Source organism: Pezoporus flaviventris, unplaced genomic scaffold, assembly GCF_033815535.1.
Source record: "Pezoporus flaviventris isolate CSIRO_AGI_PZ_B2104156 unplaced genomic scaffold, CSIRO_AGI_Pfla_v1 ptg000031l, whole genome shotgun sequence".
NCBI lineage: Eukaryota > Metazoa > Chordata > Aves > Psittaciformes > Psittacidae > Pezoporus > Pezoporus flaviventris.
Window position 1 is genome coordinate 40,286,973 of NW_026892579.1, and position 27,133 is coordinate 40,314,105.

The 27,133-nt window shown below is 47.3% G+C and overlaps 1 protein-coding gene across 1 annotated transcript in view; it reads left to right on the forward strand.

The window, feature by feature from the left end:
• The window catches only part of KLF11 (KLF transcription factor 11), a 201,635-nt gene extending 179,955 nt beyond the window's left edge, over nucleotides 1-21,680 (forward strand). Inside the window, exons 2-5 of the mRNA XM_061460815.1 lie at nucleotides 8,257-8,328; nucleotides 10,640-10,894; nucleotides 17,155-18,145; nucleotides 20,140-21,680. Of these exons, the coding sequence (XP_061316799.1) occupies nucleotides 8,287-8,328; nucleotides 10,640-10,894; nucleotides 17,155-18,145; nucleotides 20,140-20,444 (1,593 nt within the window). The 5' untranslated portion in view covers nucleotides 8,257-8,286 and the 3' untranslated portion in view covers nucleotides 20,445-21,680. The remainder of the gene's footprint in view (nucleotides 1-8,256; nucleotides 8,329-10,639; nucleotides 10,895-17,154; nucleotides 18,146-20,139) is intronic.
• Nucleotides 21,681-27,133: the final 5,453 nt, after the last annotated feature.

Consider the following 27,133-nt stretch of genomic DNA (forward strand, 5'->3'; position numbering starts at 1 on the left):
GCAAGTGTTGGGGGGGATATTACCCTTACAAGCAAGCTCATCCTCAGCTTCTGCCTTCTTTTGCTTTGGCTGCTGTTAGATAGGGATGCATCCTTGTCCCTGTACTTGCTACCCATCCTGCTGCATGCATCTGTGCTCAGCTCCCCAGCAGGAGAGTGGCACTGGAGAGGGACACAGAAACCCCCTCATCATGAGGGAGCATGGGCTGACTCAGCTGAAGACAACAGGGGTCAAATGCATCAAGCGGCACTTGGCTTGTCTGCCAGATAGCCTTTGGGGAGGTGAAAGAAGGTGTCAGGCAAGTTCAGGTGGAGACACTGTGACAAGGAGCAAAGACAGGAGTGAGCACAGCACAGTCCAAGGAAACTGGGAGAAGATGATGTGTAGCTGTCAGAGTCCACCTGGAGAAAACCCCAGTGTTGGACCCATTTCATTCATGATCCCAAGAGTGAAATTAAGACACAAATGAGGTCAAGTACAATAATTGATTGGTTTATGTTACAAAAAGACAATTATTATTATTGTCTCAATGTCCAGCTGGAGACCAGTAACGAGTGATGTCCCTCAGGGATCAGTGTTGGGACCGGTCTTGTTCAACATCTTTGTTGGTGACATGGACAGTGGGATTGAGTGCACCCTCAGCAAGTTTGCCCATGACACCAAGCTGTGTGGTTTGGTTGATACCCTGGAGGGAAGGAACGCCATCCAGAGGGACCTCAACACGCTTGTGAGGTGGGCTGATGCCAACCTCATGAAGTTTAATCATGACAAGTGCAAGGTCCTACACCTGGGTCGGAGCAATCCCAGGCGCAGCTACAGATTGGGCAGAGAAGAAATCCAGAGCAGCCCTGCAGAGAAGGACTTGGGGTGTTGGTTGATGAGAAATTTAACATGAGCCAGCTCCAGTCTGTGCTCGCAGCCCAGAAAGCCAACCGTATCCTGGGCTGCATCAACAGGAGCGTGACCAGCAGGTCGAAGGAGGTGATCCTGCCCCTCTACTCTGCTCTCATGAGACCTCACCTAGAGTATTGTGTGCAGTTCTGGTGTCCTCAACATAAAAAGGACATGGAACTGTTGGAACAATTCCAGAGGAGGGCCACGAGGATGATCAGGGAACTGGAGCACCTCCCGTATGAAGACAGGCTGAGGAAGTTGGGGCTGTTCAGCCTGGAGAAGAGAAGGCTGTGTGGAGACCTCATAGCAGCCTTTCAGTATCTGAAGGGGGCCTATAGGGATGCTGGGGAGGGACTCTTCATTAGGGACTGTAGTGATAGGACAAGGGGTAATGGGTTAAAACTTAAACAGGGGAAGTTTAGATTGGATATGAGGAAGAAGTTCTTTCCTGTTAGGGTGGTGAGGCACTGGAATGGGTTGCCCAAGGAAGTTGTGAATGCTCCATCACTGGTGGTGTCCAAGGCCAGGCTGGACAGAGCCTTGGGTGACCTGGTTTAGTGTGAGGTGTCCCTGCCCATGGCAGGGGGGTTGGAACTAGATGATCTTAAGGTCCTTTCCAACCCTAACTATTCTATGATTTTATGATTATAAAAAAGGGAATTGCTGTAAAAAAAGAGCAATAGGACAGATTGGAAAAAGGATAGAAATGAAGCAAGGATTCGGAGTGCAGAGACATAGTCACCACCGTGGATCCAGCAGTCCCAGGTGTTCATACTCATCGTTGTTGGTAGTGGGAGTCCTCCAGGGTCCATAGTCGGCATTGGAGCAGAGTGTCCCCAGGAGTCCGTAGCAGTTGTCAGAGGTGGGTGTCCTCGTGGAGGATGTCTCGTGGAGGTGTCCTAATGGAGGTATCCTGTGGAAGTGTCCCTGTGAAGGGCGTCCTCACTGGAAATTACCTTTTCCCCCTTTTACCACGAGTTGGGGGATAACCTCTGTTACTACATGTTCCTGGTGGACCAGTTTCACTATTCTTGCAGACAGCTCTTCAACTGCACATTTCTGCAGCAATTCTTGGGATAATGGGCAGCAATTCATCACACCAATCCTTGAGATAATGGATGGAAGAGTCCTATCTCAGCTTCTCCTACCCATCTCTCAGACAATAGACCATGACACTCATTTCAATTCCTCACACCCTTTTCTCAGGCATTGGAGTTGGGGTCTTAACTCCTCCAACCCATCTCTGAGACAATGGTCAGTGGAATCCCATCTCAGCTTCTCATGACAGTCTTCAAGATGATGGACAGTGGAGTCTGATGTCAGTTCAGTCTCTCACAGTAGCTGCACTGGTTGGTGAGGAGTTTATAAATACAATGGGTTAGTGATTGCATTTCAGTGTGGATGTCAGTGCAGTGTTATAGCTAGCTGTCATGGGGAGGATTTTATCCAGCAAAAAGTCCAGGGTGGCACTCACTCAGACATTATTTCAGGTGTTTTTGTTGTTATAGCAAGCAGCAAGCAAAGTTGAACGTACAGAGCAGGGTAACTCGGCTTTTGTCTGTTGCTCATCTGCTCCTGCAGATCCCGTCCATCCATGAGCAGTGAGGTGGGGAGGACCATGCTCCTGCCATGCTGGTGGCCCCACAAGCACATTCTTAGCCCCTCCTCCTGCCCTTCCTCAGTGCCCTCATCTGTCTTATTTTCAGTGATGGTCATTAACAGCAACCCAAGATATTTTTTTTTTTACGTGGATATTCCTTATTCTTGGTATTTCTCCAGGAGATGGCCAAGAAGGTAGAGGGAGAGGTCAAAACAGATGACTCTTAGTGAGCTGCCACAGTAGCCACATAGGAAGACTGCATCAATCATCTCTTCTGACCACACATGGCCAGGAATCAGTGAAGAGGTAACTAAACATATATGACAAGACAGCTGGACACCCAAACCAGGCAAATCCTCCCACCCGCAGACTTCCCTTGGGCTTGACACTGCACAGTGCTGGGTGCTGCTCAAGTACTTGGGTGTGTATGGACAACAACCTAGAGAACATGTCAGTGCTGGTACTGAAGGGCCTTCTCTCCAACTGTGAGGACACCATTGCTAACTCTGTGTGCAAGACCACCCCTGCCTGATGGAGGTCTTTGGTACCAGTCACACATAGCTCTGAGTGTGGATGATGCTGCTGGTCTGGCAGCTAGTGTCTGGTCACACAGGACATTTTCCCAGCATCCAAATGCTGCATGAAAACACTTTGGCATTAATAAAATGTCAAGGATGATTCAGGATGAAACACAAGTTTGCACATAGGCTTGATACCTGCCCAAGCAAGTTGTGAAATGACCAAAAGGGGGAACATCTGTCAGCATTGCTAATGCTTTAATATACTGTGTGTCAGAAAGCACGCGTGGGTTTAGCTAACAGTAATATTGAGGTCAAGAGAATGGTGGAAACGATGAAGACATCCAGTTAAGCAGAACAATAAATAAATAACATGCCATTTTTATTTTTGCTGGCATTTGAATCCATCTGCTTCTGCCACTAAAATAAGATCAGGGCACGAATAGCAGCAGTAGAAAAAACAGATGGTGCACTCAAGTGAGCAGATGGTGCACTAGTGTGTCATGCTTATTACTGTCACTTACTTTATTATTTCTATTATGGTGGGTCTCTGGTTGGTCCTCACCTGTAATCAATATTTGTGGATTGGATTTTCTTAATTCAGCAAACATGTTTCACATACTCAGAAGAAATCTGGTTGAGCACTGATTTCTCCTCATAGCACTTCCAAGTCTCAGCAAGTGATTGATGCAGTTGGTATTTTTTCAGGTAGAAACATGCATTTAGGAACGGAGAAAAAAAATAATAGCGGGTAGAGTGTGTTTATTCTATAAGCACCCCAGGTCTAAAATAAAGTGGGAAACAATCTCTATGGCTCTTCCCTTAAACCCACGCCTTTTGCTGTAACCTGCCTATGTTTCCTTCTGCTGTGCTGGCTGCTTACCTGCTCCTTGGATGCTTACCCACATACTGAAAGCTCAATCTATTTCAGAAAGTGAATACAAAAGATGCAGGCGAGGCAGAAGTTGCCTTTTGACTCACCCCACTTGAGGAGGGTATGCCAGGACTGTGTTTTGACATCCTCCCTTTGGGCAAAGGCTGCTGTGTCACAGCTTGTCCCTGCAGGCAGACACGTAGGCAGTTTGCTGGGGAGGGCTAGGGCTCCTTGCCCAGCGGCAGGGGGATTTGCTGTGCTATTTGATAGCCCACAGCGATAAACGAGATCTCCCCTTCAGCAGCTGGCCCACATGCGGCATGACAGCATGGAGGGACAGCACGTTTGCTCTCCCTTCCCTAGCAGTGCACTCACCTCTGTTGTCACACTGGAAGCATGTCCTTTCTGCTGGCCACAGCAACAGGCATGCGAGCGGGGACAGCCAGAGGCAGAATGGTCTGTGTGGTGGCAGCCACTACCTAGGACAGAAATGAAAAGGAATTAGGAAAATTAGGAGTTTTACTAGGAAAGAGGCAATCCATTCAAACATCAGTCACACAGACCCACACTATCAGCCAAAGTCTGTGTAAAAGCCTCCGGATTTATCATGGCTTTTGCATTTAGAAATTATTCCAGCAAGAAATATTCCTTGCTGTTCTGTCTGCTTTTTTTCCTTTTCTTTTTCTTCCTTTCCCCCCCTATATTCTTCATGGCTACCCCTTTCCCCCTGTTTTTCACAGATATCCTGTACATAACTCTCTGATTATAAATCCTTTGTACAACTCTGCTATTCCCACTGAGGATGGTGAGTTCACCCCATGGGTGAATTTCCCCAGTCCTGGTCCTGCTGTTGGCCAGGGCTGCTGCAGCTATTTCCATCTGAACTGCTGCATTTGCTGCATGGTGGGGAGTTTCTCCTCTGGCTGCTGCTGTTAGCCTAGCAAGCCTGTTTTGGGGCAACATGTGGCTGTGGCAGCTCCAACTGCCCCATCCTTCAAATGCATGACAGAGAGGGGAAAAAGGAACAGAGAGACGCATCCTACACGAGCATCAGTCTCTCATTTTTTTCGGAAGTATCTTCTCATGTCTCCTGTATGGGAGCTCTGAATTCTCTATTCTGTAATTCTCTATATTTATTTAATCCCATCCCGTTTGCTAGGCTCTATGTTTGCTACAGTAGCCTGCTGCTGTATTCAGCCAGACCAGATGCCGCTGCCAAATTGCACTAACTCTAAAGCTGCACCCCAGACAACTGCTTTGGTCTATTTTTAACTGCTGGTAAACATTAGGAAAACTGTCTGAGCCCATAATATTCTTTCTATGGTCTTTTTTTAATCATTTATTGTATAATTATCTGGAAAAAAGGAATGGGGGAGAGCTGCCTGTGTGCCCTTTTGTTGTTTTCAGTCTACAGTATTAAATATTTTCCCTCCTGCTCACACGCAATGTTTGATTCTTTTCTTCTCTTCCCAGCCAAAAGGATAAGATATCCCTAGCAGAGTCTTTCCAACCCTCTGCTGAAGCAACTTACATCTGCTCCTTCCTACATTGGAACAAAGACACTGTCTATCTTTGACAAAGAAAGCTTTTCTCTGAAGTGTTTGCCAACAGTCTGAGTCAAATAGGCCTCTATAAAACCAAATGGTGCTCGGAAAGGCAGATCCAGAGGGTACCAGATCTGGAGGATAGTGAAGCAGCAGCAGCACTGCAGGGGCAGGGTGGTGGAAGATAACTCTGCCGAGTACCGCCATGGCCAGGCATCCTGTAGCTGCCGACATGGGCAGGCTCCTCCAAGCTCTTTGGAAAGGAGTATTGAGGATACTTAGGCCCTCTTCCAGGTTGGTAGCTTCTGGAGGGAACCACAGCCAGCATGGGTTGTCCTGATGAGCATGCTCATCGGGAAGCTGTGCTGCTGGTTGAAACCCACAGGGAAGTTGGTGGGTGTAGGCAGAAGTACAAAGAAGCAAGATAATATTAACTACATTAATATTCCATTTTGTGCAGCCTTGGGAAAAGGAAAGGGGGAAAGCAAGAGGGGGGAGAGGAGGTGAAGCACTAAGCTGCTGGGGCTCTGGGCTCAAGCTCCAGGGCGTCCAGACATGTGCTCTGCCACTGACATCTGATGAGAGGAGGAAGACGCTCTTCCTCATCTAATGCTGTCTCAGCTGGCAGCAGCAGAACAAGGCAGACCAGGTGATGTTGGTAAGAGCTCTGAGGATTTATATTAAAAAGCTTAGTTGCCATTTTTAGCTCAGCAAAGGGAGCACAATCACATTTCCCCTATGGTGCAAGGTGGAGTACAGACATGTAACATCACTTCTTCTACTTGGTCTTGCATCCATGCACAGCTGCAAGGACCCCTGGACCAGTAACTTCCACCTGGGGACTCAGAACATGTAGGCAAAGTCTGTGGTACGTGACATGGGGAAACACCCCACTGGAGTCGGGAGAAGTGATCCACTCTACTTCCCTGTGACTGCTTCTTCACTGTCAAGGCTGTGCTGCCTTCAGATGCTATTATTCAATTAAAAATGTGTGCTGTAAATGACTAAGGCTGTGTGTGTAAGCGCTTTCAGCAGAAACTGCATGTGTTCCAACAAGCAGCAAAGAGACAAATACAATCGTTTCTCAACTGCGAGAACTGGAGAAAATGCAAAATAGAACAGCGTGGTGTCTTCCTAGTTTTACAATTCCCCAAAGATTTCCCTCAAAACAAAACTCTGCGAGTGGTTCTGGTCTTACAGGGGACAGCCAGTGATCAATAGAAGAGGCACATACCCTGTGCCCACCCCCACCCCCCCATCATGCTTTTTAGTCACTGTTTCATTCTCTGTCACACACCTGGTTTCCTGCCCCCAACATAAGAAGGATGTGGACCTGCCTGAGTGAGTTCAGATGAAGCCATGAAGATGATCAGGGCTGAAGCACCTCTCCTGTGAAGACAGGATGAGAGAGCTGGCGTTGGTCAGCCTGGAGAGAAGGCTCTGGGGAGATTTTAGAGCAGCTTCCAGTGCTTAAAGGGGGCCTACAAGAAATCTGGAGAGGGGCTTTTTACAATAGCCTGTAGTGACAGGACATGGGAAATGGCTTTAAACTGATACAGGGGTGATTTAGATGAGACATTAGGAATAAATTCTTTATTGTGAGGGTGGTGAAGTGCTGGCACATGGTGCCCAGAGAAGCTGTGGCTGCCCCATCCCTGGCAGTGTTCAAGGCCAGGTTAGATGGGGCTTGGCGCAACCTGGTCTAGTGGAAGGTGGCCCTGCCCATGGCAGGGGGGTTGGAACTGTGTGAGCTTTAAGGTCCCTTCCAACCTAAGCCATCCTGTGATTCTACAATTCTATGAATTTGGTGTTTGATGGGCTGCAAGTAGCACTGGGAAAGCTGGGGCACGAAATGTGTGGTAATGGAGACCAGAGGTGAGCATAGTGCAGTGAAGCTTTAGAAACTACACGGACAGCAGGGAAGGACCAGGGTTAGGAAGAGCTGTTAACGTAAAACATGAGCCCCAGTGCAGCAAAAGGAGATGAAACATTGAAGCTGATCCCTCCCCTGCCCTCCGCGTGGACAGGGAGGATGTTACGTCTTGAGAAACGGAGTAATGAACAAACAGAGAGAATCCTTATTACTGTCCGCGTTTTGTGCCAGCGGCAGGAAGGCCGCCAGAGAAGCCGGGCTGGGAAAGCGCTGGCGCGGTCAGGGGCCGTCTGAGGCGCGGGGGGACAGGGGCTGCCCCTTCCCAGGCTCCGGGGGCAGCAGACACCGCCACCGCCACCACGGGGACTCGGCGTTGTCCGGCAAATCCACCACGACAAGGGACGTTCCCACAGCTTCCCGCCGCTGCCCTGAGGAGGCACGAGGAGCGGGGCCGGGGGGCGGGGCAGGGCAGTGCCTGCTGCGTGCCGCGCCGCACGCACAGCGCGGGGGGGAGGGGGGGGGGGCAGAGCGGGGTGAGCCGCGCCCCCGCGCCGCGCCCCGCCACACCCCCGCGCGCACGGGCGTTCCCGCCCGACCTTTCCCCTAGTTTCCAGCGCGCGCTCCCCCGCCCGCTCCCTGCCTTCCCTTCCCGCCCAGCGTGCCCACGCGCCGCCCTTCCCGCCGGCACGCTGCGATCACGTAGGCCGCAGCCCCTCATTGGCTGGGAATGGGGCCGCGGCGGGCGGTGATTGGCGGAGGAGCCGGCCTCCCCTCTTTGCCTCCCCCCTCCCCTCCTCCCCCCGCCCGCCGTGTCTGGTGCGGGGAGCGCTCTGCAGCGCTTCCCCCGGCGCGCGGGCTCTCAGTGGGCGGGTGAGGGTGGGGGGGAGGCGGTGCTGGCTGCTGCTGCGTGCGTTGTTCCTCCTCCTTCTCTCGTTGCTGCTGCTGTTCCTGCTGCTGCCCGGTCACACCGCCGTCGCCGCGCCATGCACGGCTCGCCCTGCTCGGAGATGGGAGATGCGTCCGCGGTAGGCAGCGGGCGGAGGGAGGAAGGGGCGGTGGTGGTGGACGACTCTGAGCTGGGGGCAGTCGGTGCCGGTTCGGCTCGGGCACGTGGTGGCGGACAGGAACCGTTACCGGCTGCCTCAGTGGCGGACCCTCGGGACCGTTGCTCACGCTGGGAGCGGTCGGTTGGGACCGTTGCTCGCCCCTGGGGGGGATGCTGGTCGGTTGGGACTGTTACCCGCCGCGGGGGGGGGGCTAGTCGGCTGGTGCCTTTGCCACCGGTTGTGCCGGGCAGAGCCCTCGGGGCGGGTGTTGCTCAGTCACCTGGGGGGGACTGCCTGTCCTCAGCGGCCATGTGGGGGCGGCGGCGGCAGGGCGGGAGTTGCTTCCCTTCTTTCCCCTTCCCGCCATCCGCCCTCCGGCGGCGCCGCCCGGCCCGGGGCACCCGCCGTGATGCAGGGAGCGGGCGGCGTGGACGCGGCCCCTACGGGCAGAAGGAGGCGCTGCTCGGGGCGAGGGCCCGCGCTGCAGCCCGCGCACCTCTGGCCCCAGCAGCCGGCGGGGTGAGGTGAGGACAGGCGGGCAGGCGCGGTTAGCCATTTCCCTGGCAGCCGCAGAGCCTGGGCTGCAGTGCTCGCCTTCAGAAAGGGCTTTTTTAGGATTGTTGTTTTTTGAAGCGGGGTGTGTTTTTTCATGTTTCTTTAGGGAATGTTGCTCTTCTGAAACGTAGGGTTGGGAAAAAAATCAGTCTGCTGCTTGGTTGCCTGCAGTCACACTTTGAGGAGGACTTGCAAGTTTCCTGGCTTCTTAGTGCAGAGCCTTACCTGGTGTGGCTCCTGTGGGACAGGCAGTCTAGGTCCAGGCTTGCAGCCACATGGGGTTTTGAGCTCCTTCCCATGCTCATTGCTCTCAGTGGAAATTCTTAGAAGTCTCTTGCAGAGCAGTTAATCTCTTGAGTGCTTTTAACCCCTTCCTGCCGCACAGTCTTGATATCTCCATGTCTGGTATCTTATGTTTTAGGCAAAAGTCCTCTGAGTGCAGTACTGACATTCGGGATTCATTATGTTTTAACATGATTGCCGTGTGTATCCCTGTGTTTTCACTACAGGGCTTTGCATCTTTGTGATAGCACTGAGCCAGGATCATTCTACGTTACTTAACTCAGTAACAAAACTCCTAGACGTAGGTGTGCAAATGATGTCACCACAGCCTAGTTCCCTCTAGGGCTTTAGACTGTGCTGACGGTGTGGTGGTGCCTTTCTATTTAAAGCGTTTTTGCTGCAGTATATAAAAAGCAAATAGGCTCAAGAATCCTGGTGTATGCTGTTGAATCCCAGCCTTCACAGTAAGTTTCTGAGGCTAAAGGCTGGAAGAGTTTGGATGCCTAGTTGAGACTGAGTGGGCATGTGAGCAGTAAACCAGCAGCGCAGCGTAGCTTTTGGAGTCACTACCAAGCACCACTGTGAGAGCTTTGTGAAGTTTGGGTATCCTTGCACTGAAAGTCAAGTGTTTTGCATGCATGTACACGCGCACACACACACATACACACATTTTCTGTGATACTTGCAATTGGAAACAAATCAATACAGTGTCATTTGTCTTCATGTTACTTGTAGTGTGTTTTGAAATACCTAGCATCCATGTAGTGTCATACCTTTTAAAAGACAATGCAGCCAATTCCCACTGCACTTTGAAGGCTGTGCCTATATAGGATCAGCTAGGTTGAAAAAGACCTTTAAGATCATGAAGTCCAACTGTTTACCCCAGAGCTGCCAAGTCCACCACTAAATCCTGTCACTAAGGGTGTCTCTACATGGTTTTTGAACGCTTTCTCGCATCCTGGCTTCCCTACTGGTAATAAGAATAAAATGCTTTTTGCAAGGTGTGATACTGTAAATCTGTGATCATACCTTCTGTATCAGCAGAAATGTATTGTCTAAATGTTACCAAAAGGAGATCAGTCCTGAATAGCAGTTGTAGTGTGGGTCCAGGATTCAAATAGCCTTGTCTAAACAAGGTTGGAAGCCAGTTTTTTTTCCCCCTCTTTTTTTTTTGCTTGTTTACAAACATGTGATGTGTTTATTCAGAGCAGTGTAATCCAGGAAAGTAACTCTAGAAATGCGAGCTACACACATATCTGTTCCTTTGCTGCAAATCACACTTTTAATTATTTTTTTAGAGTATAAGGCATAGGGAGATGAGCTGGTTGGTAGAAGTCTTGCTGTAGGCATGGGATCTGTTTCAGATGACCTTCATCCTGAGCAGACAGAATGTGGGTGGTGTCAGCTTTATATTCTGACTTGGCCTAACAGCCACTAATCTGATTACATTTAGGCTGACATCGTGGACATCTATGAGTCTATCCGTGAGAGGCAGCGTCATGACAGTGAAAGGTCTACCTGCAGCACCTTGGAGCAGAATGACATTGAAGCCGTTGAAGCGCTTGTTTGCATGAGCTCCTGGGGTCAAAGATCGCAGAAAGGTGACATATTAAAGATAAGGCCACTTACGCCCTTCTCGGATTCTGGTGATTTCACAATGCACACTGAGGCGACATCTGAATTGCCAAAGGACTATTTATCTACGCTGGTAAGAAAAACATGGATGTGAAATAACTATGTCTGACATCTGGGTGTTAACATCTCTGCAATGTCTTAGCTTGGCTGGCCCATGTGTCCTTGTGTAGAATAGCTACAGAGCAGCCAGGGCTCTGTGTGTGCCAGAATGGTGAGGTGGCCATGCTGAGGTAGGACTTTTCTGCTGTCTCTGGAATGGCAAACGTAGGGTTTGATCCCTTGTTAAAGCTGGATGTGAAAACCCTTGCTGACCGGTAATTTAATTTGTCAGGCATGCTGAGGATGCTGCATGCTGGTTGTTGAAGGTTTCTTGGAGCATTTTGAGTAAGAGTGGCAGAGTGAGCCTCAGTGGTTCAGCACCAGCTTATCTGCAAGCACTGTATGAAAAAGGCTCTTGACGACATTTGGCTTCACTCTGGTAGTTACAAAGGAAAGTACAGATTACCATTATGAAATAGACAATTTAATTAGTTTCCATGCTATGTGTTTGTACATGTAGTCTGTTATTTCTCCAGAACATTGGTCTGCTCCAGCTGACTAATGTTGGTTGAATCACAATTTTTTTTTTTTTGTTGCCATTTATGTTGCAGCAAAAGTATGTATTAAAAAAGGGCTTAGGTGGTGTTCAAGTTCCAGATGGTTAAGGCTCATTTCAGCCAGTAGGCTTCTAGTATGCAGTTACATCAGGAAAAAGGGGGAATAACAGTGGAAAGAGATTGAGAGAGTATAGCAGTCTGCTTGGCATACTTATACTACTATGCAGTTCAGTGTTGGCACTGTCTGTTGAGCAGCGCTTGGAGATAGGCATGAGTTTTTTCAGTGGTAAAAGGAGAGGAGGTGGCAGCAAGAGAGAAATGGGTGAATAAGAAGGCTAAGAGCAGTTCCATTTGTCTTTATCTCAGAAGTAGCCACCAGCTAATGGTGCAGTCATTGATAAAAGATCAAAGGCTTGCTGGAAGCTTGAAATTGTAAAGGTATGGTATTGTTCTCTATTGCTAGTCTGTTTTCTGTGAACAGCAGAGTGCTCATAGGCTCTTACAGCTGCACCCAATGGCTGAGGAGAAAAGAATGAGAGGGTTTTTTGTAGTACAGTGTGTTTCCTTCCTACTGGCTGGTGTAGTGCTGTGTTTTGGAATTAGTCTGGGAATAATGTTGATAACACCAATGTTTCAGTTGTCACTCAGTAGCATTTACCCTAAGTCAAGGAGTTTTCAGTCTCTCATTTCAGTCTGCAAGTGAGGAGAGGCACAGGAAGTTGGAGGAGAGCAGAGACAGAACAGCTGACCCAAACTAGCCAAAGGAGTATTCCATACCACAGCACATCATGCCCAGTATATAAACTTGGCTGGGAGCAGTTGATCGCTGCTTAGGGGTGGGCTGAGCATCAGTCAGCAGGTGATGAACAATTGTACTGTGCATCACTTGCCTGTCTTGGGGGTTATTTCTCTTTGTTTCCTCTCCTTTCTTTACAAATATTATAATTCATTTTAATTAAACTGTTATCTTAACCCATGGGCTTTACCTTTTTAAGATTCTTCTCCCCATCCCATTGTGGGTTATATAAGTTTGATACAAGCATTCATTGTTTTGGTTTAATAGTCGCTGGTCACAATTTGCTCTCATTTTTTGGTATTTGCTCTCAGGGTTGTTGCGCTTGTTCTCAGCATTGCATCATGTAGCTCCTCACCTGCTGTATGTGTTCCCTGGGGTGATGTTCGTCTCCTTTGGGGGCTGGGCTGAGGTTATCATTCTGATGTACTTTGTAACTCTCACTTATGATATGATAGCTTTGCTGGCCATGAAACTAATCTGGTATTTGTGCTCAGCACTGCCATCACCTCTGTACTTTGGGAACCATCTCTTGGAAGCTATTAATAATTACACCTTTTACCTCTTTTCCTTGGAGAGCCAACCTATGAAGGAGTCACCTTCCCACATCTTTCCCTTCTCTTCCAGGCTAATTAGCATTTGAGAACTTTGACAGTTTGAATATTCTTGGGATGCTGAAACCATGGTCCTATTGCTGGGAAACATGAACGTGGTTCGGGTGTTGTTTAGGGTTAAGCAACTATTTGCAGCTACTCAGGCTCCAGTGGCAGGCGCTGCAGCTTACCAGGCATCAGTGAGGGGTAGTACAACTGAAGCAGAGGACCAGCCCATGCTGGTATCAGTTACCCTAACCCTGTACACAAGAAGAAATGGATATGAAAGTCAGCTTGTTTGGTAAAGAAGGACAAAACAGGGACATCACAAGAACAGGAGGAAGAGGCAGAACCAGAGGTATCCACTTGTTTGCCATCCCTGAGTGAGCTGTGGGGTATACAAAAGATTTCAGCCATCACCCAGGTGAGCACATTGTCACCTGGCTGCTGTGAGGCTGGGATAATGGGGCCAGTAGCCTCAAATTAGAGGGTAGGGAAGCCAAACAGCTGGGATCACTCTAGGGAAGGAAGTGTTAACAAAGTGATTGGGAAGGGGGCACAAGCCATCAGCCTCTGGAGGTGACTTCTGTCAGCACTGCAGGAAAGGTGTCCTTTCAAGGAAGATGTTATATGTCACCCAAGCAAGTGAGCCACTGTGAAGAGAGAGATGTCCAGTATCTGAGGGAATTAGCTGTACTGGAGGTGATTTATTATGACCTGAACAATGCACAGTCACCCACAGATCCAGGCAAAGTCCAGTACACACGATTTGTGTGGTGGAAATTTGTATGGAGTGCACCCTCATTGTATGCTAACTCATTGGCAGTAATGACCTGGAGAGGTGAAGAGGATGGTGGATGAAGTAGTTTGTCAGTACAGTGCCCTATTGTGGGGGATGGAAGGCGGTTGTATGGAGTTTCCTACAACAAGTTGCAGGAACTGCTCATGGATAAGGTGAATCGAGTCAATTTGCAGAGGTGAAAGCCACCCAGCTGGCCTTGGACATTGCTGAAGGAGAAAAGTGGCCAATACTTTATACTTCCTCATAGATGGTGTCAAATGCCTGTGCGGGTGGTTGCAGCAACAGAAGCAGAGCAACTGGCAGCGTAGAGGTAAACCCATCTGGGCTGCTGCACTGTGGCAAGATATTGCTGCCTGGGTGCAGAATCTGGCGGTGAAGGTACACCATGTAGATGCCCATGTACCCAAGAGGAGAGCCACTAAAGAACACCAGAACAACCAACAAGTGGATTAGGCTGCTACAATTGAAGTGGCTCAGATGGATTTAGATTGGCAACATAAGGGTGAGTTATTTTTAGCTCAATGGGCCCATGACACCTCAGGCCATCAAGGCAGAGATGCAACATACAGATAGGCTTATGATTGAGGGGTCAACATAACAATGGACATGATCACCCAGGTTATTCACATATGTGAAACCTGTGCTGCAGTCAAGCATGCCAAGCAGTTAAAGCCTCTCTGGTATGGAGGACCATGGCTGAAGTACAAACATGAGAGGGCCTGGCAGAATGACTGTATCACACCCCCACCAACCTGCCAAGGCAAGTGCCATGTGCTTACCATGGTGGAAGCAACCACCGCCTGGCTGGAAACATACGCTGTGCCCTATGCCACTGCCCGGAACACTATCCTGGGCCTTGAGAAACAGATTTTGTGGTGACGCGGCACCCCAGAGAGAATTGAGTCAAGACAATGGGACTCATTTCCGGAAAAACCTCATAGACACTTGGCCAACGAGCGCAGCATTGAGTGGGTATATCGTATCCCCTACCATGCACCAGCCTCTGGGAAAATCCAACAGTACTGTCCTGGGTTCAGCAGTACAGTCATTTTTCTCCTTCTTAGTAGCTGGTGCAGTGCTGTGTTTTTGACTTTCAGCCTGAGAACAACACTGATAACACCGATGTTTTTAGTTGTTGCTAAGTCATGCTTAGTCTGACCAAGGACTTTCTGAGTCTCATGTTCTTCCAGGGAGGAGGGGAAGCTGGGAGGAAGCAGAGACAGGACACCTGACCCAAACTAGCCAAAGAGGTATTCCATACCACATCACATCATGCCCAGTATATAAACTGGGGGCAGTTATCCGGAAGGGCTAGATCACTGCTCGGGTCAGACTGGGTATTGGTCGGCGGGTGGTGAGTGGTTGTATTCTCTTCCCTTGTTATTTCCCTTACCATTATTAATATTGGTGTTAGCAGTAGTGGTTTGTGTTATACCTTAGTTACTGGACTGCTCTTATCTCAACCCATGGGAGTTACATTCTTTCGATTCTTCTCCCCATCCATCCAGGAGCAGGGGGGAGGAAGGAGGGAGGAGTGAGCATCTTGTGGGGTGATTCAGCAAAAGAAGTTTTTGAGAAAGGGAGGAAAATAATCCAAATCCTGCTGAAAGCCGGTTTTGCCATAAAATGGAGTAAGGTCAAGGGACCTGCACAGGAGATTCAATTTTTGGGAATAAATTGGTAAGATGGACATGGCCAGATCCCCACAGATGTGATCAACAAGGTAACAGCAATGTCTCCACCAACTAATAAGAAAGAAACGCAAGCTTTCTTGGGTGCAGTGGGGTTCTGGAGAATGCACATCCCAAATTACAGTTGGATTGTAAGCCCTCTCTATCATGTGACCCGGAAGAAGAATGATTTTAAATGGGGCCCTGAGCAACAACAAGCCTTTGAGCAAATTAAACGCGAGATAGTTCATGCAGTAGCCCTTGGACCTGTCCGGACCCGGCCAGGTGTAAAAAATGTGCTGTACACTGCAGCTGGGGAGAACGGTCCTACCTGGAGCCTCTGGCAGAAAGCTGCAGGGGGGACTTGAGGTCGACCCCTCGGCTTTTGGAGTCGGGGATACAGAGGATCTGAGGCCAGCTATACCTCAACTGAGAAAGAGATACTGGCAGCTTATGGAGGGGTTTGAGCTGCTTCGGAAGTGATTGGCACTGAAGGATTGGCACAGCTCTCCTGGCACCCTGGTTGCCCGTGCTGGGAAAGTACAATGGCCTGTTAAAAACTGCACTGAGAGCAGTGGATGGTGGGACTTTCAAACATAGGGATACACATTTAACAAAAGCCACCTGGTTCGTCAGCATGAGGGTATCTGCCACCAGGACTGGCCCAGCCCAGCCCAGTTAGAACTTTTACATACTGTAGAGGGGGATAAAGTACATGTGGTGCACATAACAAGACAGTCTGGGTTATTCCCACTTCAGGCAAAGGCAAACCCCTTTATGGACCTGGGTGTACTTGGTGGGTAATGCAGAAGGATGGGGAATTCTGGCATGTATCTCGAGGGGATTTGATCTGGTGAAAATGAACTAAACTGTATGATGCTAATTGCTATATAATACTGTATATTATCATTTCTGTGGTGGCTGTGTGCCATATCAAGGCTACTGCAGTAAAAATCGCCTAGATTAATGAATGATTTGATGAAACTGGACAAGTGCAGTGGTGGTGGAATCAGAACTGGCTTCAGCATGCAGCAGTCCAACACCACACAGCATCTGTTCTGCCCTGAAGGGCTGTTGTGACAGATGGAGCCCAAAGTCATGGGCTAAATGAACTCAGCAGATATTTTAGAGGGATGGTCCAAAGACTAAGGGAATGATGTTCGTGTGTCTATATCGAAAGATAAGATGCATTGAAGTGTGGGATCTGGCGTGACTTAAATGGGATGGAATAAGGGGTGGATACTATCCTGGCTTTGGCCGGGATAGAGTTAATTTTCTTCCTAGTAGCTGGTGCAGTACTGTGTTTTGGATTTAGTCTGAGAGCAGTGTTGATAACACATGGATGGTTTAGTTGTTGCTCAGTAGTGTTTACCCTAATTCAAGGACTTTTCAGTTTCCCATGCTCTGCCAGTGAGGAGAAGAAGCCAGGAGGCAGCACAGCAAGGACACCTTACCCAAACTAGCCAAAGGGGTATTCCATACCACAGTATGTCATGCCTGTGCAGTGTGTAAACTGAGGGAGTTACCCGGAAGAGGCTGATCACTGCTCAGGTTGGGCTGGGCATCAGTCAGTGGTGAGCAATTGTATTGTGCATCACTTGTTGTTTGTGGGGTTTTATTACTTTATTTCTTTTTGTTATTTCAATTATATTATTATTATTTGTTTTTTTAAATTCAATTATTAAACTGTTCTTATTTCAACCCATGGGTTTTACCTTCTTCCAGCTCTACTCCCCATCCCCTGGGGAGGTAAGGGGAAGCCATAGTGAGAAAGTGGTACTCAGTTGCCAACTAGGTTAAACCATGACAGTATGCTTTAAGCAGTTTGTCCTGGAGATGGGATGTAATTTAATGTATAATGGTGTTTTCTTTCTTGCAGTGCATGACCCCTCCACACAGCCCTGACTTTGTTGAGATATCGGCTGCTACACTCCTCTCCTCACAAGTCACTTACTCCAAACCAAGGACTGTCATGGCAAATACAGCTGCCTGCTCAGTAACATCAGTGACTGGTGCCTCTCCCATAACCAAGCCATCTGTTACCAACATGTCTCCATGCAGCCAGAAGCCAGTGATACCTGAATCCTTTGCACCTCAGCCCTGCAGGGCCATGGCAACAAGTGTCATACGTCACACAGGAGATAGCTCTGCTTACCATCACATTCCTGCTGTGCAAGAAAAAACAAAGGTAACTTCAGGCTACAGTACTTCCAGAGACTGGTGTGGAGTGGATGACCAAAAACATTCCAGACTGCCACAGGACCCGTGTGCTGCCGATAATTTAGTTAACAAAACCTCTCCGGTACATCAGCCTTATGCACAGGACTCCAGTGATATTGTGACCAATAAAGGACAGCTACCAGTCCGGCCTCTTTCGCCACAGACCCACTTGCCGCAGAATTGTGAGAATGACTTGCAAAAAAGAGTTACCCCAGTGACATCTGCCCCTGTTTCAAGCCCCCAAGTTCTCTGTCAAATGATCCCTTTAAATGGACAAAGCAGTATGATCAATGCCTATGTCAAACCTTCAACTCCAACAGTCTCAACTCCCATGAAACCTATTTTACCGCAGACAGCCCCTCTCTCTCAGCCTGTACTCATGGGACCTTCTGTGCCTCAGGGGACCGTCATGTTGGTTCTCCCGCAGACTGCTGTCACACCGACACCGCAGTGCCCACAAACAGTAATGACTGTTGGGAACACCAAGTTACTGCCCCTTGCACCTGCTCCCGTATTCATTGCTTCTGGTCAAAGCTGCGCTCCCCAGGTGGACTTTTCTAGGCGGAGGAATTATGTTTGCAACTTCCCTGGGTGCAAGAAAACCTATTTCAAAAGTTCCCACCTCAAAGCCCACCTTCGCACCCACACTGGTGCGTACAACAGGGCGAGGCCTTTGTCACTCTGGCACTGGCTTGCATTGGGGTGCTGAAATGCATGGGGTTTTAGGGGATGGGTGGGAAAGGGGTGAGGCAGGTGATGGTGAAACTTCTCTCAGAGAAGGGAGGAATGTTCATTCTTCATGGGCAAGCAAAACAAGACAGACTTTGTTCTGAGACCTCAGCTGACCCCATACTTCTAGTTGAATTTCACATGCTTCAGTTGGAGCAAAGCTTTGCCGTCTGCGTGTGTGTTTAGAGTGGAATCCTGTCATCTGGACTAGATGGAAATCAATTGTGCAGTCCTTTTTTGGGGGGGTGGGGGGGGTTGGGCATGGAGAGGTCTGCTGTAAGCAAACCATAGTATGGATGCTTGGTCTTAATTCTTGGCATGAGGAGAATAAGAGAAATTTGGAAACTACTCATTTTTCCAGAGCTTTGTTTAGGCTAAATGGGAAAACACTGAGATTTTGGGCTGCTGTGTTAGGAAGTAGAGCTGGTACAGGAATGTAGCAGTTTATTCAGTTACAGAAAGGGAATTTTAAAGATAAATGAAAATTAGTTGTAATTAATACGAGCTGATTTGCTCCATGAAATCTGATCAGTGTGGAGACAGTATACATGTGGTTTACTTATCATTTTTCTGGGTTCAAGATCCTGTTAAAACTAACTTTGAGTTCTCGGGGACTATTTTTGATGTTGAGGGATAGGCATAGTTAAGAAATTGGTACAGAATAGCTCATTCAAAAGTCTGTTTAATTTTGGTTTTCCTTGTTGTTCCCCCCCTTACCCTTCCTTGCCCCACAGACACTGTGGTTTATAGGGTGTCAGCTTCTGTGGCAGGATTTTCATTAGGTTGGCAGCTTGTCTTTACAGTTCCTTTGGGGAAAGTGCTTAAGCCTTATATGAAGCTGATAATCCTTGTAAACCAGAGCTCAGAGGTGGAATGATGTTTCTGCTTCTAGCTTGAAAGTAAGTGCTGCAGGCTGCTGAATTAACCTGGCACTACAGGGTAAACATAGACTAGCAAAAGTGTCTCACGTACTGCTGATGATCCATGGGAAAGGTGTGTGTATCCTTGTATTGTTATTAAGACTAGGACATTGGTGGGAAGTGAAGCATTCTGAGCCCTTGCTAGCTAGTCCATATTACAGAAACAGGAGGCAGAGTAGTTCATCTTTCTTTTCCTTGAGCACTGAGAAGCTAGGTGATACCAAATACAAAAAACACAGAACTTACTCTCAATATCTGAAATAAGAGCAGCACTTCTGTGGGGTTTCCTTTCTGCTGGACACTTGTGTCCTGCTCCAAAGTGTTATCATAAATATGCGTCATGTGGTAGATGCTTATCTTGAGCCTTATGTGAGGGTTGTAGTCAGTAGATTGTGTTGTTTAGGGTAGGTCAGTTGCCCAGGATGAGCAGAAGCTGATGTGAACAGCCTTTCTGCTTGCTGTCATTCCTGGGTGTGCAGAATTCCCCTAGCTGTCTGTTGGGAATTGCAGGACAGGCTTTTCCTCAGTAGTACTTGCTGGGGTAGTATATTTGTGTGTAGGACTGGATCACTGGAGCAGCGGGACTTGGGAGGCTTGACTCCAGGCTTACCATTTGCCTTCAGTTTTTGGTGGTGACATGCACCAGCTGTACAGCTGTGGTGACATAGGAATTGGGTAGAGAGTTGCTTCTATTTCAGTCATTGGGTAAGGTACCTTTATGAAGAATCCTCTTCTTTAAACTGGGATAACTGAAAAGAAGAAAAAAAAAAAAAGGCTTGATTAAAGAACATTTAAAGTGACATGAGGGAGTACATAGAAGTGATACCTACAATTTTTGTCCAAAACACAACTTGAGCTTAAGCTAATATTGACTACACACATGAACAGCTCTGTGGAATTCATTGGGTTTTGCAAGGCAGGCTTTAAGTTAGTTCTTTGATAAAACTGTAACACAGCTTTTCAAAAGTAAATTATGTTTCTTTTATGCCCTGCAGGAGAAAAGCCTTTCAACTGCAGCTGGGAAGGCTGTGACAAGAAGTTTGCCCGCTCAGATGAACTGTCACGCCACCGCAGAACTCACACAGGAGAGAAGAAGTTTGCTTGTCCCGTGTGTGAGCGTCGCTTCATGCGCAGCGATCACTTGACAAAGCATACCCGCCGCCATGTGACCACAAAGAAGATCCCCAGCTGGCAGACAGAGGTTGGCAAACTCAGCAGGATTGCCACAGCAGAGAAACCAAAAAGCAGCAGTGCTCTGAGTATGCTTGTCCCCATGCCATCATCTGTCTGTCAGGGCTAGTGTGAAGGGAGCACCTTCTCCACAAATTGCCTGAAGATCAGGAAGAGCTCTGGTGGATAGAGCAGAACTGACAATAGCTTTTTTCTGCTGTGTTTGTGCATACTTTAGTTTCCGTCAGTTTAGGTCCTCTGTTAATAATGCTATGTGAGAAATCTATCATATATTTTGTCCTTCCTTCCCTATTTTTTTGTTGTTTGTTGGGGGTTTTTTTCCAGTACTTGGGCAAATGCAATCACCAGCGCTTCAGGAAAGCAGAACTCTTTGGAAATGATTTTGGCAATAGGTTAACGAAGTCACTTGTAGTGCTTGCTGTTAATATTTTGATGGACAGTAAAACAGGGTGATTTTTAATTTTTATACTAGTATTTTCTATACCAAATATATTTTGTATTTATTCATTTTTGGTCTTGATATACAGGCAGATTTCTTGACCTGCATTAGTAGGGGTGTGCAGGATGAGACCTAGAGTTTTGGAAACTTTTTTTTTTCAGTAAATCAAAAGAATTGCATTCAGAACATTTTGTAAACAGAATATTTGATAACTCACAGTGATTGGGATTTTCACACTTGCAGATCCTTATCCTGTGATGGGCTGGTGCTGTTACACCCTCCTGTCACAGGTGATATTGGAGGTTTGAGATTGAAGTGCGACAGCATTTTAAAACAAGACAAACCAGAATGACTTCCAGAGGACAAGTGGTGAAATCCTCAACATTTTATAAATTCCTACCTTTTGCAAGTGGATGCTGTTGTGATGTTTGGTAGAAGCTTGACATACTGGGCATTCCTGAGTCCACACTCCAGCGGAGCGAAGTTTGGAGGAGCTGTGCTGCTCTGATGAGCTAGAAGCACAAACACTGTTTAGAAACTTTGACACTAAGAATTATGCTTTACTTTCAGTCCTACTAAACCAGCATGTCAAAGTCTACTGGAAGGTGCGAAAATGGCAAGATAACACGGGGATAATTGGCTGGGTCTCTGTTTATATATTTTTTTTTTGCATACAAGAGAAATAGAAAATTAAGAATTTTTATGTATTGTGGATGCTTGTGCACCTTATAGGAAATTGTTCAAGGCTTTCACGTACTTGCATCAAAGCACCAGAGAAAGTACTAACCGTGTCTTAAGAAACAGCCACCATGTCAACTTGACACTTTGCATGTGGCTTTCTACTTCTCCACAGTACTTTGTATGAAGTCACCCTTTTCTATTAAATGAGATATTTTCCCTGTTGAATGCATTTTCTTTACACCCAGTGTAAATATGGCTAAGATGTGGAATTGCTGGCTGCAGGAATGCTGTGTTTTAGTGGCATGGTATGAGTAATAAAACAAAATCCTATAGCACAACTGGACTGCTGGCTTTCCATGGTGTGGAAGAACGTGCAAGTGTAGTGTTGTAGCAGAGCTGATGGTAGAGCTCTTGTGCTCTGAAGCACCAGGTGCTGTTTTACTGGGAGACAGCTCACCCACTGAATGAAGTATTTCTGTAGTGCCTTCTGGACTCTTCTCCCTCCAGCCACTCCTGCACTGAAGCTTAGTTGAGTGCTGAGGACTTTTTTCCTGGTTGTGTAAAATGTGGATGACTAGGAGTGTGCTATCTCTTGCTTTGCTTTGTTGTTCTGAAATACCACTCTTATTTCCCAGTGTGGGCAAAGCACAGTTCTCATCTGTGTAAGTGCAGACTTCCTGATCTCAGCTAGCACTCCCCTGAAATGGGTGGAGACCTGTTTCAGTTGAAAGCAGAATATATTATTATTTTTTGTGGTTATATCTGTAGTTTATAGGATCATAGGCTGGTTTGGGTTGGAAGCAACATTAAAGCTCATACAGTTCCAACCCTCTGCCACTGGACCAGGTTGCTCCAAGCCCCATCAAGCCTGGCCTTGAACACTGCCAGGGATGGGGCAGCCACAACTTCTCTGGGCAACCTGTGCCAGTGCCTCACCACCCTCATAGTGAAGAATGATAATTTAACACTAGTGTTTGCACTGCACCATATTGGAGTATTGTGCTAAACATGCTGAAAGATTTTGTCTGACCTTTAAAATGCCCACACCTGTTCACTCAACATGTGCTGTACTCCCACTCACCGCAGCGTTGCGTGCTGGTGAGTGTGAGCACACTGTGGCTGAAACTTCTCTGCTGGTAACCTGGGTGCTTGTGTAGTGTTGCTGCTCTCTGTCGATTCCCAGTTTTCCAAGTTCACGTGGTGAAGAAAGAGACATTGCTGCTCTTTTTCCTTCAGAAGACCCTTAGAACAAGAAGTTTGACTTTTGGATGCCATTATTTTAGCATGCTCATAACCAAGGGAAGAGTGTCCTGTCTCAATCCAGTGGCCAACGTACTTAATTTCATTTTACAGACTAACCACTTAAGGTGTTCCCCTGAGCAAAACAGTTTGGAAGCCTTGTGTCACAATTCAGTAATGTTAGCTTGTAGCATCCAGATGATGGGCTGGAGAATATGGAATATAAACCAGTGTGTCATGGATGTGTGTCACGATGTAGAAGAGCAACGGTTCCCTCTTTGTTAGTCTTTTGCATGCTCCTGTAATGTGTTTGTGCCTGGGACATCTCATGGATGTGCATGAATAGCTGAGCTGTGGTGTGGCTGTGTCTGTGCTGCTTGCCCTTCTTGTTCCTTCCTGCTACATAAGGGTTGTTTATGGATAAAGCATGGCTGGGATAGCTGCTCTTTTGCACTTTACTGCCTGAACTCTATTGTTCAGACTTATTTTAAAGAAATGGAATTATGGTTTTGTACTTATTTTTCACTTTTATTAAATAAAAAGTATGTATGTAATGAGACTGGGTTTAAATCATCAAAAAATTGCAGATTTTTAGGTTTCATACACATTCATTCCAGAACTATGTAAATCCTTCTGGATTAGGTTATATATCTAAACCAGTGGAAGACTTTGGGGCTTGCCAGTTCACTTACCTGTAAATGCAGGATGTTTTGGATTTTGTTGTAAATTGATCAGTGCTTATCCGTTTATAATTTTATACAATGCTTCTTGTGTATTTGGTGGATATATCTGCACCACTGCCAGGGCTGGGGGCTTTTGCATGCTGTCTGAGAACAAGACTCTTGGGGTCTGTAGCTCTGTTCTAGTACGGCCTCCAGAAGCTATCAGCAAAAGGTGCTGCTCTGTTGGTGTTGCAGGCTGTGCATGGCGTGACGCTGGAAATGAAGAAGAGATGAGAATTTGATTCAAGAGATGGCTGCATCAGCCCTGGTTCTTCTCTGGTGGGGAAGAGGCTCTGGCAGGCTGGGTATCACCTCCAGGTCTTGTCTGGCAAAGAGGTGTCCAGCTGTGGTGGCAGCAGCAGCTACTACTTTACATTTTTTAGGCATCTCTGCTGTTTTTTTCCCTCAGACCAGTTCCCAGGCTTCAGCAATGTTTATTTCCGGCGAGGTCATGTTTTAATGGAAGAGAAGGGAAGGGAAGGAGACGGTGTAATGAATGACACCAGCTTTCTGTCACAGCCTTTCACTGCAAGGTGATGGTCTCTGTAGTCAGAGCCCTCAGAGTGCAAACTGGGAGAGGTGGCTCAAGGCTTTGTCCGCAGAAGACATCATTCTTCAAGGGTATGGAAGATGAAAAGAGAAAATCCCATGGATGGTCCTGCTTGCCCCTCAGGAGAAAGGAGGTCTTTCCTGTGGGATTGATACTCTGCAGAGCAGCACAAACTCTTCAGCCCATGGGCTCTGTGGGTTTCCATAATGCTTTTGTGTCCCAGGGGAAGTTGTCCTACTTGTCTGTTCTGACTGTTTTCCCAGGAAGATTTTTCTGAGCCCCAAGTCATATCCTGAACAATATCTGTATTTTTTTTTGCCAAATTTTATATTATCTGCCTTGCTTTGCTTATGCAAGACATGACAATGGATTTCACAGTTCTGTGCTCATCTTTCTGCTTTTCCTTAGAACCATACTGTGGTCTGAGCTGTTACACACAGCTGCACTCAGGACACATCCTGATGAGGCTGGAGACTGGAACAGCTTCATCCTGTGAGAGAAAAGAGTTCACATGCAAGGAAGCCTTCCTATGTGCTGACACAAGTATTGTGTGGGCAAAAGTCCTGTCTTGAAGGACTGTCCATGAAAACTAGTAATTTTCTATGGAAAAATGGATGTGTACTCAAATGTGTCCATTGGGTTTAGTGCTATGGTTTGCAGTTAGGCCAGCATTGCTTTCCTGTGTGTGGTTAGGCAGCCAAACCTTCAGCTAGGTGGCAGCTTGCCTTGTTTTGCTCACAAACTGATGAGCACTGATCCACTTGCAGTTTGGGTACTGGAAGCATGAAACCATCCTGAGACTTTAGCGCTCGCTGGGCAGAGGTGACCCATGCTGCTGGGTGGCTGCACAACCTGTGTACTCCTATGGCTTAGGCTGCAGCTCTGGCTAACTCCCCATTTCCAGGTGTGAAAGCTGTGCTCAGTATCCTGTGAATGATGAAGGCAGCACTTCCTCCGTCATCTCTTGTGAGCTGAATCCTGCCCTAGGGTTGCATCTGACTTGAGTTCATCTTCAATCCTCTAACCAGTTTTGAAGTTTTAATCTGTGAGCCCATCCGCCTGTTTATCTTCCATTCGTGTCTGACAAGGCAGCTTGAGGCAGGCATTTTATGGCCATGAGAAGGCAGACTTCCTCCATGCATGCAGGAAGAGTAAATCATGACTCAAAACCTGGCATCCTACAGGCTAAGGAAAAAAGCAAGACAGTTCAGGAGGAAGCTGCAAAGCCTCAGCCACGTCTGCTCCCAGTCCATGCAGTCTGTGGAATTGCCTTCCCTGCAGCAAGTATGTTGGCACTGAGGCATTTTCTTTCCAGATTGTTTTCATCATGTAAAATGCAACCTTCCTTGTTTTCTGCTTCAGTTCTTCAGTGCAGGAGCAACAGTGGCTTTTACATCCTAATGTGTGCAAAAGGTCATGGGCACATCTTACACATGCAAAAAACCTAAGGAAGCTGTAGTATATCCTTTCCTGGGAGAGTTTCCTAGATAGAAAGAATACCTTAGGTTTAGTTTTCTCACTTGTAGTGTGTCTTGAGTTCAGAGTGATTTCTGTTATCATTGTCCAGAGGAACCCACTTCACCCTGTGCAAATAATTGCCATGTTCCTTGTTCAGAGTGGGGCAAAAAAAAAGCTTGTAGTGGCTGTGGTCTGTGCCAGGCAGCTGGTGTTCCACCTCCCCTGCCAAGTGCAGTGGGAGCTCCCCCACGCTGCTCGTGTGGCACAGCTCCAGGACTGCACCTCATCCAGGGTGCTGGCTCCATTTCAGCTTCTGTGTGTATAAGTAGTCTGGCTGAAAGCTTGCTGGGGTTTGATCCTTCAGGAAGAGCATCCCTGGGATGGTGGGGCTGCCACCCTCCTTTCCACTCTGTTGTGAAGACAAGTTCTTTGTTCTCCTCTATCCTCCTAATATCGTGGAGGCAAGCAAATGACAGCAGTGCTGGACATGATGCATCAGGGAACTGGTTGCTCAGCACTTGGAGGTTTGGGCAATGGGATGCTGGTAGATACACGCTTAATGGGGGCATCTTCACTTCCACTGGGCAAAAGGACTGGCGTTCAGGGTCCCAGAAACAGAGATGGGCTACAAAGACCACCTGTCCTGAGGATCTGTGGTTATCTGACCGGCTGCTCTTCATCTTACTCTCCAGTCATCTCACCCAAGCACAGGTCGAGTCACAGCTTTGTTTTCTCCACTTCAGTCTACCTACAGCTCCAGGTAAAAGACAACTCACTCCCTAAAACAGCTCTATCACTGATCTGTTTCCTTAGCTGCTCTTTGGGAAAGAGTTCTGCCCATTTATCGGGCTACTGAAAAGGCAGAGCTCTGCAAAAAGCAGCAGTGCTGTCAGAAAGGCATCTACAAACAAATGGAAAAAAAGGATTCAAAGCACTTGTTAGCACCTGAAACCCCAGAACTGAGTGGAATCAAGAGTCTGAGTAAGTGTGTAAACTGGTTCTGTAGCTCAGGTTCATTGGTTTTGTTTTAAGGTCGCCTAATTTAAGAGATTTCTTCAGTGCTTTCACCACCAGAACATTTCAGCTGGCATCTTGTTGCATGGCCAGGTAAGAAACCTCTTGAGCTAGTTGGAAGTCACTAAGCGCAAGTGGCAGTGTCTCTTATCCACGAAAGAGTCATTTCTCATGATTAGCTGAAAAAATTACTCTCTTCAGTCTTCTCAGCAACTGCAGTTTTGTCTCACTTAAAAAATAACAGTGTGTAGCATTTGTCTTTGTTAGATGAATAATGTAGTGATCTGCTTAATATGCATTGCCTTTTGCTGCTTTATTAATGGGGATTAATAGCACTAGCTCAAAACCCGTGGTCAGCTACCCCGTCTTACGATGCATGTACTGGACAGGAGAGTAAAAACATACAGTTTCTAAAACGATGAATGGGAAACTCCAGAACCTTACTTAATTCCAGCAAAACTTTTAGAAGCAGGAAGTACTGGCAAGCCAAGTAAGTCTTTTGTCTTGCAAGTGGCTGTGAACTGATGATGGTTATAGAGGAATACAATTAAAAGAAAACAAACTTTCCAATAATACGCTGCTTGAGACGTGGCAAAGTGATCTCCATAGTGCAAATGTCCTTCAGTTCATGAAGTTCCTGTTGAAATGAGTTGTGGGCTCAAGTACTGCTTTGATATGATTATTTACCTGTAAAT